Source organism: Lissotriton helveticus, chromosome 4_1 (genome assembly GCF_964261635.1).
Source record: "Lissotriton helveticus chromosome 4_1, aLisHel1.1, whole genome shotgun sequence".
In the NCBI taxonomy this organism is placed as follows: domain Eukaryota; kingdom Metazoa; phylum Chordata; class Amphibia; order Caudata; family Salamandridae; genus Lissotriton; species Lissotriton helveticus.
In genome coordinates this window covers 309,600,781-309,617,289 of record NC_136063.1, presented here as the reverse complement: position 1 = coordinate 309,617,289, position 16,509 = coordinate 309,600,781, and the positions used below count along the sequence as shown (strand labels likewise).

Sequence of the window (16,509 nt, the reverse complement as noted above, 5' to 3'; positions counted from 1 at the left end):
TGACAGTGTCAGCGGGCGCGCGGTGCAGGAAGTTGTCGGTGCCGGAATGCGGGGCTGGCCCTTTAAGCAGGAAGCAAGAGTGTTTGTTTGTGCTGCTTCAGCTGTACTCGGGTGTACTCTGAGTAAGGGGCAGGCTGTCATGTGCTGAGCACGGGACTCCGCGACACCTGAGGCTGACACAATGCTTCTAGGAGGTGGAGGCACTCCAGACTGACAAAAAGTCCTCCTCCTAAAAGATCCCGTGAAGAAACACCTGCGGCTGGCACAGAGCACCCCTGGGTCGTGGGATCACTTGAAGTTGGGGAAATCCTCTCCCTCCGAACAGAGAAGGTGAGCACACCTGACCGAACCAATGTCTGAGCATGGGTGGGGGGCAAAGCCCTGGTTCTCTATCCTCTTTCTTTGGCACTTGCTCCAAGCTATCGAGAGGATTCATTGCTTGACAGTTAGCATGCTGGGAATTGTAGGCATGTGCGTATTCCAGGCAAGTTAGACTATAAGTCTCAGCATGCACCATTATTTAATGAAAAAGCTATCCCTAGACTCTCAGAAAATCACCCCAGTGAAATGCAGCCGTCGGTCGTTATGCCGGAGTGTTGTTCTCCCAAGTCTCACCCAGTTCACTCTCCCATGAGGGAGACGAGAGGGTGACTCCCCAGAAGTGAAGGATGCCGAATCATGGTGTTTAAAATGCAAGCGGCTTTTGTAGTCTAATGAAAATGTTGGTTTGTTACACGAGTGAAAGGTTCAGGGAAAGGTGAGCTGTGATTTTTTTAATCTGCTTCAAGCACTAGCTTTCACTTTTTGGAGTGAGCACAGAAGAGTGAGATAACCTTGTCTTCGGGGTGTGTTCCTCACATCAGACTTGGCGTTGGAAGTTGGGGTGCGGCAGGTGCAGCATCCAAGTGCGTAGAAGGGGCTACATTTCTTGGGGGACACTGGCATCCGTGAAGAGAGCTGAACCTGGGTCTGCCTGGCTCTAAGAGCCAGAGCACGATCCGAGCCATAAAAGATGCAACCCGGGCTATAAATGTCATGACTACGATAGACTGTAAAATGGAAAAACATGGACTTTTCATCAATTTTAAAGTGTTTCAATGATTTGTAAACGATTATTTCACTGAACTGTGACGTTTATTGAAAGTAATATTTTTTGAGCAGTAAACATTAGAGAATACCGCCGTGGCCTTACAATTTTGCCATAAATTATCCAAAACTTGTCAGCTTGCCATGTTCTCTATTCAGGGTTGACCTTATCGCTGGTGGCGTATGGTGCGACAGTCTTTTTTTTTTTTTGCCCCCCTCCAACCAATTCCCCCATGACCTCATCTGATTCCCTCACAACCACCTGCCTAAAGTGCCCTCCATCTGTTTTTAGCCCCTTTCTCGCATACACTTCATTTGTTTTAAAGCACTGGTGACGACAGGCTTGACTAATCCACTCAGCTCTCCACAGAAAATACAGACCTGTTCTTTGCAACAGGCATATTAACCCCCTGGGCTACTTTATGGTGAGTCAAAACTGCCACTAGATAAAACTGAGATCTCTCGCAGGAACATTAATCACAAGAGTTATCTTGATATTTTTATTGCTGCCTGAATGTTGAACAATGTAAGTTATTGATATACACAACCCCTCCTTTAGGGCAGTGCCCAGTGCGGCCTCACCCGTCATGCTGCCCTAACGCCAGCCCTGTCTCTAGTTACACAGCATATATTGTTATTAAATGTGAACCAAGATTATTTTATATTAACCATGTATAAGCAAGGTTTTTGTAGTGCACTGAGTTACTTAAATGTGCTCTCAAACTGTATGGTTAATAAAAACGATGGAAAGTGATGGAAATCAATGGACTGAGGATCAAACAATTTGGTCAAGTGGGGAAGCCGGGATTTGAGTCCAAGGTAACAATTAACACAGTTCAGACCATGCAGGGTTACGGCCTTCTCTCTTCTGTGTTACATCAAAGGTCAGACCTTTGAGTTCAGTTATACAATTGTACATTTGCGAGAGATTAAGCTGTTGGCAATGTAAATGACAATGCCATTTATTTATCTGTTTTCAAAACCAACACAAATAAAATTTTTGTCATTTACAATGCCAATAGCTCTAACTTTTTCAAAGGCAAAACCGTTGCATTGTAAATGCTTGTTTGTATTCTGCATCCAGTCCCAGTGGCACTGACCCTACGTGCATGCAGTGAATCAATACAACTGTGAAGAGCACAAAGTCGAGTTACATAGTGATAGCCATGTGGTAAATAGTGTGGAATCTTCTTTTCAAGACACACAGACATAGAATTAAATAAATAAATACACACAGACACATCGGTGAGAAAGGTTGCTTTTATTTAAAGTTACAATTCATGTCTCCCTGTTGCCTGCTTGTGCCTCCGTTTTCGTGTCTCCCTGTTGCCTGCTTGTGCCTCCGTTTTCGTGCCTGTGAGACTGAGTGCAGGCTGTGAGTGCAGGCTGACGGACTGTGCGTACCTGTGTGTGTGCAGCTATGTGTACAAGAGCTAAGTCATGCTGTGTATGTGTGTGTGATGCTATATGTGTATTATGCTATGTGTGGGTCTGTAGCTGTGTATGTGTGCAGATGTGTCCAGGAGCTGAGTGATACTGTCTGTGTGTAATGCTATGTATGTGTGATGCTATGTATGTATAATACTGTGTGTGTGTAACTGTGTCTGTCTGTATAACTGTGCATGTCTGTAGCTGTGTGTGTATGTAGCTGTGTATACAAAGCCTGTCAATGTGTGTAGAGGAGGAGCTCTGTGTGTGTGTGTGTATAGCTCTGTGTACATATACCAATGTGTGTATAAGTGCAAATGCAATAGGTCTCACATTTCGTAACCATAAAGCGATTTACTAGTAAACGACAAAGCCATTTGTTTATCTGTTTTACAAAAAAAAACATAGGTGAAAATTTTGACATTGACAATAGCTCTAATTTTGTCAAAGGCAAAACCATTGCATTGTAAATGCTTGTTATAGCTCGTCTACAGCTTGGAATTCAGTTGAAAAATCCACAAAATCTGTTCTGTGGTATGAGTAAAACGAAATGGGAAGTCTGCACTAGAAGATGGGAAATCAATCATTGTTGTACATCCACACTTCCCCAGCCTCCATGAAAGGGAGGCTAGTTCATGGCAATCTGAATGGCTGCCCTCAAGCATTCAGAACTGGGCTCTGTGGTTAGGCCATTCTGATTGGCTTTTGTGCAGCCATTCATAATGGTACGGTGTCAAAGATAGGATGGACAGATAGACAATGTTGCAGCCGTTTGTGACCTGTTGTCTCATATGATAATTATTTTTATCTTTCTAGTGGAGCAGAAGTAAACTCTAAAAACGATAGATTGGGTCGATGAACCAGCTCGGCATTCCACACAGAAACAAATGCCACTGCTGACTCTGATGTATTATTATTATTCCAGAGATCCTTTCAGCTAAAGCTCCATTGGGTGTAAGAGTCGATCATTTGTACAAGTGACCCTCCTTCGGGTATTGAAAGGCATCCACTCCAACACACACCTCCCTAAAGGCCTGTACAAAATCTAGAGAAGCTAATTCGTTGTATAAAGATGGACATGGGAGGAAAAACCAGCAACAAACCTGATTCATGACATCTCTCTCTCACCCTCCAAAGAATCAATGCTGTTCCATCGGAAATAACATCTTCACCACCCACATGTTCGCGACCTGCTCGAAACTTTCTCAATTACTATCTAAAATTGAACTTAGGCTGAGGGCAATCTTGGGTCTTTCTTTGATACTTACCACATTGTCTGTCATGTTGGGTATTTCTGATCAAGCGATGGACGAAAATCATAAGAAATTTGTATTTGTTGCTATGGCTGTTTATCGTCCATGTATAGCCACAGTTTGGCTAGATGTAATTCCCCCCCCCCCCCCCCCACCCCCCCGACTGAATATGGGTGGCTGAATAAATTAATGTCTGTATATAACTGGGAAATGGCGGTGGTGAAGAGGAGAGGAAGACGGGCCAGAGAGAAAGGAGAGAAGCTCTGGTTGCCTATGTCTAATTGGCCCAATTGCTAGGCAAAGACACATTTATATTTTCTTTTTTTTCCATGTGCCCATTTATTGTATTATGCTATTATCTTATTCGTTTTTTATTTTTTTTTCTCATTGCTTTTGACGAATTGGTTTGCTGGGGGAAGGATGGATCCGCCGGGGTTGGGGGGGGGGAGAAAAATCATGAAAAATGCTTGGGGAATTAACCACAGTTTTTGATTTTTTCTGTTGATTGTTATTGTATAGGTCTGTTTTCTGTGCTTGATACCCTAATAAAAAATAAAAAAAATAAAATAAAGGAAATATCTTCAGGAAGCGGTTGAGTGAAACTCTTATTGTCCGCAATTCAAACAAAACAGCCTCAGAGGTGGGCGTTGGGCACAAAAGAACTAAAAAGGCCTAAGTAAATGTAACTAAATGAATATGCAATTTATAGAATGCCTTTAAACATACACAAGGATGGCCCTTTGGGCAGTACTTACGGGTTGCGATTTCTTTAATGAGCTCAGCGGAGTTGTGGCAGCCCTGCACTATTTGTCGTGTCCATAATGATAGGTCTTTATGCGTCTCGGCTCTGAATATGTGTGTTTCAATCCCTTGCCGTGTACCTGTGCGAGTGGCAAAGGACAACTCTACTCCAGGCTGTGGAGATCCCTTTGAAGGACTGGAATGGACCAACCTGAAACGAAAAGAGACAATGAGATTGTGCACGGGGATGTGCAAGTCCATTTTGCCTGTTGACTTGTCCTTCCAAAGCAGCCATGATGATTCCACTGTTCTTCAGAAAACGATAAACCTTGGATCAACCTTAATGTGTTAAACACTGAAGCTTGTTTTAAGGCTCTTATTTCCAAGTTCTGTGGACTATAAAGAACCTTAAAAGGCACACAATCCTGGAGTGCAACAACATAATACAATACATCACAACATAAGACAATGCAGTAATACCTTACCCTGTGGAATTTGAGTTTCTAATAAGTCCAAAGGCAGTGAAGCTGTTTAGTAACCTCTACACAGTCACAAATATCAGTGAACAGCCCTTTCACTATTTCCTCTGATGTCTGCAATCACTCTGCGGCCCCTCACGACCCTTTCTTGCTCACTGAACTTTCGCACTGATTTTTTTGTCAACCTATCCAAACCTATATAATATCATTGCCCTGTAACTCAGTGATCTTTGACCTAAAAATTCAGCTGTTATTACTCATGTGATGTTACAAAACAACAACAGTTCATTTGGAGTGTTTCATAATTGAAATTGAAATGCAATGCATTTTCTTTGTACATTCAGCAAATTAATGCATTGTACATGGAAGGCAATTAGTCTCAGCTAAAATAGTTGACGAAAACAGCTACTGGGCCTGATTTAGAGTTTGGCAGAGTGGTAGAAGTAATCAGTCCAGTAATTGTACAGCAGTGTCTTTACAGGATGGAACACATTATTACTGTTTAATCGAGCGTGCTTACGAACAGTCTGCAACAAGTGAAGCTAAGGCCAACAAGTTAACAGTCCACAAGCTAATGATTTCGATTTTAATACTCTTGTTCTTTTTAAATCTTCCAATGCACAAATAGTATGTATGTTTGTTTACCACCTTACTTCAGAAGGCATTTAGAGATAAGTTGGTCTGTTGTGTGCCTCTCTTCCACTTCAAATAGAAATGTGAAAAAAGTGACAGGCATTACACAGCGAAAAATGAAATATCTGGTTGGTATTGGCAAAGCCAGTAGGTCTGGTTCTGGCCGACAGCCTTTTAGCTTTGTCACTGCTTGTTATGTTTTGTCATAGTTTTTGCAAAACGTTATTGTTGGGAAGCTGCCAGCTTACCCATTGCCCCGTGCTGTATGCTGTCATGGGCAGAAGAATAATATGAATGACACATTCACCCACCCACCAAACACTTGAGGGCTGTGGGGGAGGGGATGCAAGGCCTCTGTGGCCCCAGTCAGCTCCCTGCATGCACCCATCTTGGGTGCATCAGGGGCTGGCATTTAGTGGCGGCTCCTCGAGGGAGGGGCGGTGAGGCAGGGCGGACGAGGGCCAGGGTGGGGGGTAGTAGACTCCGGCATACGGCCGAACTGAGTTAAGTAAATAAATAAATAAAACAAATTACATTGCGTGCGCTGCATCACCATTTGCAGTGCTTGCAATGTAATTTGTTTTATTTATTTACTTATCTCCATTCGGCCGTATGCCGGAGTTTACTAACCCCCACCCTGCCCCTCCCCCACCCTGCCCCACTCCCGCTGCACTCCCTTGAGGAGTCGCCACTGCTGACATTGCTTCCACCCAGCGGGAGCAGCTTTTTTTTATCAGCTCCCGCCGGGTGGGAACAGTCTGAGCTTTCTTGCCCGCGGAGCGCAGGCAGGGGAAGTAAGTCAACTCCCACGCTGCGGGAGCTTTAAAAATACTCTCGCTATCTGAAAGCTGACTTACTTTCCCTGCCCAGGCTCCTGTGAGCAGTGATACTATTTAGTACAGGGAATGGGCTCCCTGGGACACAGTATTTGTGTTGGCCCCAGGGGATGGTATTCCGGGGCCTTTTAAGGCTCAGGAAGGGGGGGGCACGTGCCCTGCTCCCCTTTTTAATTAAATTGTACCTGAAGAATGGGGTCCACATCCGAGGGCAGTACTCAGCCTAAGGAAGGGGGCCGTGCACCCCCAACCTTACCTTTTCACTTTGGCCTCGGGACGGGGTCCTTGGACCTCAATAAGGCTCACGGAGGTGGGCGCCCTCCCCTTAATTTATCACTGTGGCTCTTGGCCACCATTTCTTTTTTGGGGATGCCACAAAGCCATGGGAGTCTAGCTGAATCACAGATTTCTTTCTGTATGTATTTTAAATTCTTTTTACCTCAGAGAGATTTACCTACCATGTCCCCTTACATTATTTTCTTACTAGAACTTCAGGACAGGGGGTTAAGTCCCTGAGTCCTGTAATGGCTGCTGCAAAAATTTCTAAGATGTTGCGGCCAGCCAATCAGTGCAGGAACAAGATGGCCCAAAGGAAAAAATAACCCCCTAGGCCAATAAGAAGGCTGTATTGCTTTTTAAAAATTTTTTAGAAGGACACTTGCCCAAACCCATCTGTCCAGATATACAAATATTTTTGTCCCTTAATATCTTAAAATCTGCTGAATGGATTAACACCAAATCACAAGATGAACGCTTTCTGGACGAAGATCTAGCTTCTTGACAAATTTGGTGCACTTCCATTAAGCAATTTAAAAACAAAGTACATTGCAACGTTCTGATTACTTGGTATCGGGAGAGGGGCAATAATCGTCAATGTCTGTAGGATATCATGATCGAAATTCCACCCAATTCCAAACAGCATCTACTAAATCGAGTCAGCTGCTGATACTTTGTATTGTTTTTGTCCTTCAAATGGTTTCACGTGAGTTCTCTGTGTGAGTCTTCAAGAATGTGTCCACACTGTAATCTCTGAAACGGGAAAACTATCACGTTCACACGGACTGGTTACTCCACCGAGGCAGGCATTGTGCAGCGTGAGATAAAGTTGCAAATGCCACATATATAGTTACAATTAATGCTGACTCCGTGTATTTCCTTTGTTAGTGTTATTTTAACCTGACCAACTTGACCTTGATTCCGCTGTGTACTCGAATTGCCTGATTTTTATTTTTATCCACAATCGAGGTTTTGGGCAGCACAACCCCCCAGTTGCTCACTCACCACCCCAGGCCTCGTCGCCACTGTTGAACTGGGATGTAAAAGCAGTCCTGGGGAGTGGTTCAACGTCGGCCTCAACCCTCACGAGCGAGCATAGCATGCAGGCCCAGCTCTGTGCAGGGTTCGTCCCCACTATGTGTTTTCTCATGATGGGTAAACATGATTTTACAAGTAAATGGATTAAAAGGGTGATATGATGTCCGGGTCGATCCGAAGAGTCACGCCTGCCGCGTGATGCTTGCCCTGCTCGAGTCTCCACACTGCTGCTCACTTTCCACCAGCGAAACCTTGGTTTGTGGCGTTTATGCCTGCAAAGTCCTACACTCTGCTACTAGCCCCTTCTTCCCGCCATCCACCAGCCTCCTCTCGCCTCGAGACACTGAAATGTTGAGGTTGCCACTTGGCTCAGCACGCACCGTGCCCGCGCACTGCACTCCACATTACCGGAAGTATTGAGCACTCACGCATCACTGGAACATCCGGGACGTTAATGGGAAGTGGTGATTGGCTGGTGCTACCTCCAGAGAGCGCCAAGCAGAGGAACGTTCAGAAGAACGTGCGTGAATCAAAGGGACGTTAGCAGTGCACTGTCCTGCTCAGGAGTCCTCCCAGACCCGCTTTAGCTGGGCTCTCCAAGTATTTACAGTCAATGAAAAATGCTGCTTACACAGTTTCTTCAGGAAGAGTGCCACTGATTGATTGAGGGGTTCTTCAGCATTACCTCAAGTGGCGTCCTGGTGCTAAGCGACAGCGAAAGAGAAGACCAGCATGAAAGACAGAAGAGAACATGGCGGGAACAGATGTATTTTTTACTATAGTATGAAATACCAGGGAGAAGTTTTCTTTACAAAGATTGGATTGTAAACTTTTCCAGAGTTTAGGGTCAAAGCAGGAGAAATCAAGGCTCCTACCTTGGAACTGCTGATGTTGGGCATCAAAGAAGGCTCTCAGTAGCAGAGCACAGCGAACTGGGTGGTATGTAGGCAATGAGTATGCGTCAATTATGAGGTAGGCCTGTACCACAGAAGGCTCAATGGCAAAAGCAGAGAGCTTTGGAGGTGATGCGCCTTCGATCAGATCAGGAGCCAAAAGAGCTCAGAAAGACCATAAGAAACTGATGAAAAACAATCAGCATGGTGCATATCCAGCATGAACACTTTAAGTAAAACCATGGATGGACTAGTACCATGAAACAGATGCACACTCTTTAATGGGCAAAGGTTACACGTCATAATGCAAAAGTAGAAAGAGCTAATCAGTAGACTGTCTTTGATACAAGTGGTATTGATGCAGTCTTTGATACAGGGGGTATTGATGCTGCCTTTGATACAGGGGGTATTGCTGCTGCCTTTGATACAGGTGGTATTGATGCTTTCAGCCCTTCCTCTCATGGCATCTGTCTATTTATTTGCTGTTGTGTTTACCCATCCTTCTGATCCGAGACTTAACTGTCCCTTTATCACCATTCACCTCTACTACAACTATCATGCATTTATTCACTCTTTTCATGCATCTCCCATTCAGCCGGCCTATTCTTTTGTGTACGTTCTCCATTTATCTATGTCATCCATATATCGTCTGTTGGTCTGTCCTACCAATGCTTTCCCCTTCCATCTGTGCATGCATCTGTCTTCGTGTTCACCCGCTGGATCCCTGCCCGCTTCACTGGTCTGCGGGCACAACCCAACCTGCTTCTAAAATCCTATCATCAAAAATAAAGAGTCTCTCCAGACCTGGTGGCCAGCAGGGGGTAGCAGTGGATGGGGTTGGACCAGGCCTCCTTCATTCGTGGCATGCCGTCGTATAGTAAGAGATCCTTCTCGGTCAGTATGACTAGGACAGGCTTCCATCGCTTGTCATTCTCCCCCGGTACCTGCAACAGAACAAGTTATCATGAGAGTAAGACTGCAACAGGAGTAAATAATGTTTTACAGGCAAACAATGGCTCTTCTGGTAAAATTAATATTGTACTTGGTTTTCATATTTAATAAGTCGTTTCATCCTTTGGTCACTGACATCATATGATTTTCCTAGAACACCCTATTGCTGTATCAAAGATCACAGGAAGGACATAGTGTCGTTTTGGTCATTCTCAGTCCAACCACTTCACGCCTCCTCAACAATTATGAGATCCACATCCCAGGTAATCGGTGGTAGGTGCAAAGTGCGATGAAGTGCACTTTGCACAGAATACACACACTTAAAGTTCAAGGACATTCCCAATAGCAAAACCATTGTCTCCCAAAAGTGAAGGCCTCCGCTCCAAAAATATGCGATTATGGATAAGGAGTTGCCTGCCAGCGTATCCAAAGAAAACTGGGTGCTTCTGATTTTTTTCCCCGATTATTAATTATAACATTTAAATAATTGCACTGTTATATATACATAAATTAATTATATACATGATAAGTACAAAAAATGTAAACAATACAATTTTGAGTTTTAGGCAATTGGTAATAAAAAATGTACATGGAAATATCTATTTAACATCTGGAAGTATTCAGATATAATGTTGGAGCTGGACAGAACAGAATAACACAGAGGATGAAAATTGGCAATACAAATATTTTTATTTATTTATTTTTGATATTTGATAAAGCGTGAACAATTGCCCGCAGGCGTCTCGGCGCAAATAATGATGTTAATGCAGTCATTTCTAGTCATCAAGCTCCTAGAAGTCTTCCAAGATGAATTGGAACAGTTCCTTTTGACTTCTTTGATTTCGCTAGTTTCTAAATATAGTACTATGGTTTTAATCGTATTTTAAGATCTGGTACTTTAAATTGCGGTATGGGTGAAATGAAGTTCTCAGTGAACAGTGTGATGTAATGTTATTGTGTTGGGTATATAAAGTCACAGCTACATTTAACGTTGTTTTAATTTTTACCTGTACTTTTATGCTATGGAATCGTAGCAAAATAACTGACTGACTGACTTCTTTGATTAAAATATACATTTTCTACTTAAGCATGTTTAGCTATTTCAATTAGCAAAATAATCAGTTTTCAGTAGTTTGGTGGATTTACAGTTTTGAATATAAATGCATTTGCCACCATTAGAATTCAATGTCAAGAACATACCCTGTAGCAAAGCTCGTGTCTCCACAAATAACTTCTAAATGCAGAGGTATATATTTCGAAAACAAGTGACTACAGGCGATGAGTTACCTGAGTGCCCTCCTTTAGAAAACTGGATCCTTCTGAACCTTTAGTGAAGAAGGTGGTCTCATTAATAAGTTGGGCCCTCGTAAATAGCTCTTCTAATGCTTTAAACTGACTGAAGATGAGAGGGGAGCTTGTTTTAGGTCCCATCCAAGCTATGTCCCTAGAGAGATGGCAACAAGAGCAGGTTTCAGGCTCATCCAAGTAAAAGGCCTCCACAGGATGGAGTGCACCAGGGTTCAACTGTTAAAGTTTGGGAGAGTCCAGGCGTCTACGTGCTGCTGGGAGCAGGGCAGTACATTATACCATGTACTATATCTATGTGCTAAAATAAACACTCTGGAGCACCAGTATCCTGAACTTTTTGGGGGGACTTTTATATGGCGCAAACTCGACCCAAAGGTTTCAGAGCGCTTTACATGAGCTCCAAGTTGTGTTACAGATGGACACATTCAATGTGTTAGACACGGGGAGATTAAGTAATTTGCCCAGAATCACAGGGTATTGAGCGTCCCTGCCAAGGGTCAACCACGGTTCCCTAGCTTCAAGGTTGACCACTCTAGACATTAGGTCACATGGTAGGTGTCCTGGGAGTTCTCATTCCTCTCTGGGCTAGGCAGGCTGAGAGATTGGGGAGAGGAGATGGCCTAACGGCTAGGGCGGTTGACCTCGAATCGGGGGAACCGAGTTCGAGCCTCGGCAATGATGCTGAACATCCTGTGATTCTGGGCAAATCACTTAATGAATGTGTCCTCATGTAAAGCTACTGGTGCTATGTAAAGCACTCTGATACCCGAAACCGGGTCAAGTTCGCGCTATATAAAACTTCGTAAAAAAAAAAATGTAATTAAAACAAAGATGCAAATGTGTGTAGGGCTAGCAGTGTGTGAGTAGAGAGAAAGCTTTGTGTGAGTGCACATTAAGCTGTTTGTGTGCATTGCGAGTGGTGTGTGTTCAATGTGGGCAGTGTATCTTTGTGGGAGAGTGAAGGTTGAGCGGTCAGAATGAGTAGTGTTTTAGTGATTTGTGAGCGCATAATGACAGGTGTGTGAGTAGTGTCTGGGTTAAGGATGAGTGGTGTTAGTGTGCAGTGTCAGGGGTGGGTGAGTGCAGGTTGAGCATTGGGTGAGGACAGAGTTTGAGGTGTGAGATCTTGGGTAATCTCCACCTCACACCTCAAACTCTGTCCTCACCCAATGCTCAAGCTGCACCCACCCACCACTGAGACTGCACACTAACACCACTCATCCTTAACCCAGACACTACTCACACACCTCTCGTTATGCGCTCACAAGTCACTAAAACACTACTCATTCTGAGCGCTCAACCTTCACTCTCCCACATCTCATCTCACACAAGGGACGTGGTGTCAGTACAGGGTAACCACACAGTGAGTTATGGGTAAGAGGGGAATAAGTGCAGCGTTCACAATGTGTGTGCGCTGGTTAAGAGGTGAGAGGTGTGCCTGTGTGACTGCAGGATGAACAAGTGTCAGGTGTAACCTTGTGAGTGCAGAGTGGCATGCTTTGGTGAGTGCAGAGTGTAGCACGTAAAAGCCAGAGCTATTGCCATTACCAATGCTTGTTGCAGATGTGTTTGTGCCTTAAACATAGGATCCTCAGGCCTCCCTCAATCAGTGTCCCTTTCACATTCTCAGTGTATGTGACCTTTCTGTGCCCTCTACGTGACCTGGTTCTTGCTGAACCGGTTTGCTTAAGGGATGTTGGTTACCATGCAAGTGTGGTCAACCAATACGGGGGCTGGTTGTGATATTGTGTTACCACAGACTTAGAGGTGGCTGGAGGCGCTCGAAAGATGCACCTTCCCACTGCACCAGGGAAAGGCCATTCTGAAAACACTGTACGATGGTTGCTTCCTCGTCTTTCATTCATTAATCACTTCCCACGTAATACGCGGTGTGCCTTCGAGCTCACACACCAAGGAAGACTGTATCGTGTAAATTCGTGCAAGACTTCTCTCGCTTACCCTTTCTCTCGAGGAAGCCGTTTCATTGGTAGTATTCTAAAAGTGGGAGAGAGCATGATGATTTTATGGATAAGAACTAAGATAACAGCTAATCCCTCCTGGCCCCAAAGTACATTCTCCAGGACCTTATCTCAGTGTTTTAAGCCCTGGAGAGGACATAACCTCCTTCCCAGACTTGAGAATTAAAGTTCTGGGAGCCAGTCAGTAGAAGATCTACTGCACCCGACGAGTGCTGTGGCAGAACTGCCTCCTGTCCACAAAAGGTGGGTTCCACACTTCGGTCAACTTCAGGGGTCTGTGAAGATTTGATTATGTGATTATAGGGCGATGGAGTTTTCCATGCGTAATTCGCCGAGTCTCTCACTAAGTCAGTCAACAATACTTTTATTTGATCTCATTAAAAAACATAAAAGAGTGGATAAAGCACAATAGTACAAAGATGTTAAAAAATGAGGGTTAAAAAGGTGCAGAAGGAGAAAGACACGATGCTGTCATGTACTAAATCATCTCTCACTCTTTCCTTCTAAGCACGTGCCGGGGTTTATCTGGTGAGTTTTAGATGTGGCACCAAAGACTCACGAGGATTTTGTGTTCGAGTGGATACTTGGCTCAGCTTTCTCTCAAGAGTACTCCGAAGCCATGTTGCACTAGTAACTGTCTAGCGCTTTGTACTTGAGTGCACGCCTGGCTTCGCTTTACGAGCAAGTGACTGAACACAAGTTACACTTGCGTGCAAAATACTTGCGAAACTCCAGCTGTTCACGGGAAAGCTCAAATTGGTTGGAGCTTCTAGACCTTCGAACATTTTTGTCGTTTTTGTGAGAAATACCTGATGAGTGTGAGAAATAGTGCACGGCCGGTTTGTAGAGCTATTGTTCTTTGGAGTCCGACTTTGTTAAATTAGTTTGAAATATTTTGTGTATAGAAGAATACACTTTAAACTTGCACTTAGAAAATATAACAACTAATTTGGGATATCTGGTCACGTGGAGTGGAATAAAGGCAAAAGTTCAGGCCGACCGAGATGGAGCAAGGGCCAGATACTGGGACCCAGTGAGGCCTGATGAACAAAAGACTTGAAGAGATAACAGTGGCATATTAGTGGGAAATTAGGTTAACACTGGTAAGTGAAGCGAGGTAATTGTACATGGTGGATACAGAATTGCTGGGTGCGCTCTTTACCAGCCGCTCAATCACCGTACCACTGGATTTAGATTTGCGTGGACAATGATGAATCAAGATGGAACAATGCCCTATTTCAGGGAAATGGAAATCAAAATAATCTGCTGGTTCTTCAAAGTATACTCAGTATGTGGTGAGTGTATACATAAGAATATTGAATACAGCTATGGAGTTATATATTATACTCGTATGTTCAGACCTTGGAAAATTAAAACAAACTCAAAGAAATCTTCTTGTGCTGATTTCAATCGAAGAATTGTATGTCTTGCACCACACTTCTATGATATAAAACACTCATTCGGAGAATATCTGTAATGCCGATGGGGCCTGTAACAACAGTGACCTGCCCTATTGGAATTACAGGCTCTGTGGGAGCACTTGCAGCCCAGTGCATTCACTGGATACTCCACCTGTTCAGCACAGGGTGGAAGGCGGAGTCTCCAGATGAAATACCAGGGGCAATGAGGAATAACATGGGAATCTTGCCCAGAATTGCTGAGTCCCCCGGTGTCATCCGGAATTACCAGCCGCATTACCGGGGCATTCAGAATGAGGTTTCAGAAGTATTAGTCCTTGTTCAGGCATAGCGAGAGGGCCACCCTTGAGTGGGTGTGTTCTTAGGACCCGGATCCCCCAGCATGCTCCCCGCTCCCTCCTGATAACTGATACCCACATTAAATCATCGACAGAGATTTGCGTGGGTGTAAAACGGCCATGTTTAATATTTGACATTTCATAAACATGACAAGGCATTTCAAATTCATTATTCACAGTCATATCAACACAATTTTATTATTGACTTTATTATTGACTTTCCATATCTTCTTCAGCAAGATTCTAATCCTCCAGCACTAAGGGGCCTTCCAGCTCGCATCCTCCCTGCTGAGCATCCACGCAAGGTGCAACGCACCTGCGCCAATAAGAAGTGGGCCCCCAAACCTCTGATCCTTGTCCGCCCTCACCAGGGGCCCGCCCTCAGACCACCAGGCTGCCCAGGGACCCAGGAGGCTCGTAACCTGTCGCCCTAGCCTCCCCAGCCGGGGCCATATTTTTCAGCGGAGAGCTTACCGTCTCCCCCCCTCAGTGCTGGCCTAGGGAGTACGCAAGGCGGACTCCCGTCCATTCCGTCGGTCAATTTTACTGTTCCAAGGTCTTTCTACCGCCACAAAGGTGACCAGGGCCCACAGGTCCGTCACCTTCCCCACCAGCGCTCTGAATGAAAGACCCCCATTCTCTAACCCGAGTATCCGAAGAAATGCATGCTAACTGTACTCCATCTTTGTGCTACATCACCTCACTGGAGACCATTCGGTGTGGAATGTGCCACAGGCGGCCCTTCGCTGAGCCCAACCCGGCCCATTCCCCCTTGAGCCGCCTCCCTTGAGACATTCCAGGCTCTTGGCCGCGCTCCGGGCCCTTCCTTGTGATACCTTAACTCACCAAAATTCATTCGGTGCGGAATGCAACGCCAGCGGCCCTTCTCTGAGCGCGACTAGGCCCATTCCCCCATGGGTTGCTTCAACGAGACCTTCCTGGCTCCTGGCTGCACTCCGGGGCCCTCCGCCCCGCGTGGTCTCTTGCTTGACCATGACATTCCGCCAAGGGAAAAAGACCCTCGCCCGACAGGCATACTCATTTAGCAGCGCCTCTTTGACCGCCATGCTCTCCAGTGACTCTTCCACCTCAACAAGGCACACTAATGCACAGGAGAGAAATAGAAAAATCAGACACAGTCATGACGAAATCGCAACCATTGTTTACCAGTCACCCAGGCTTGATATGACGGCACAACAAGCCGACCACCAGCACCCCAATTACGTCCCGGTGTCGGATGCTGGTCCCGCCCCTGCCGCCAGAGCAGCCTCCCCAATTCTAAAAGCATGCCCTGAGGCCATCGGCTCCTTAGTGCAAAATTGTGCGGCCCCTGCAAACTGAAGCACCTGCTGGAGTAGAGTGCTGGGGTTCTCCTGACCCTCAAACGGCAAGGACCGGCATGTGTACGCAAGCCTAAGAGATGCGCTACTATAAACGTACCACTGGTTGTCAAGTTCTATGTACATATGCGCCGTGTTATCATACCTGACTCCACTAAATACCGTATAATCACGCCAGACACCACCGGGCAGTGAGGCAGAGTTGTCATGCCAGACCCCCTTGGGCACTGAGGCATAATATTCCTAAAATACAGGACTACGCCAGGCAAGATAATATCACACAGGGCGCCCCAGGCCGTGAGGCGCAGTGCTATCATACAGGACTTTTCCCCAGGCACCGTGTTAATACACCAGGTTCTGTCCGTGCAAAACGGACATACAGGCTCAATCAGGCAACGCAATTCGACCCGGGGTATGCCTATGTAAGGATATTGGTCGACGTGGTCCAGTCCAGTAAACTGACGCCACCAAGCACAGTATTATCATACAGCCTCATAATTCCACCGGGCCCA

The 16,509-nt window shown here is 45.2% G+C and overlaps 1 protein-coding gene across 1 annotated transcript in view; it reads right to left on the bottom strand.

The window, feature by feature from the left end:
• The window catches only part of SNTB1 (syntrophin beta 1), a 625,304-nt gene that overhangs the window by 62,875 nt on the left and 545,920 nt on the right, over positions 1 to 16,509 (bottom strand). The window contains exons 4-5 of the mRNA XM_078686832.1: positions 9,468 to 9,607; positions 4,523 to 4,719 (exon numbers count right to left, since the gene is read on the bottom strand). Coding sequence (XP_078542958.1) covers positions 4,523 to 4,719; positions 9,468 to 9,607 — 337 coding nt within the window. The remainder of the gene's footprint in view (positions 1 to 4,522; positions 4,720 to 9,467; positions 9,608 to 16,509) is intronic.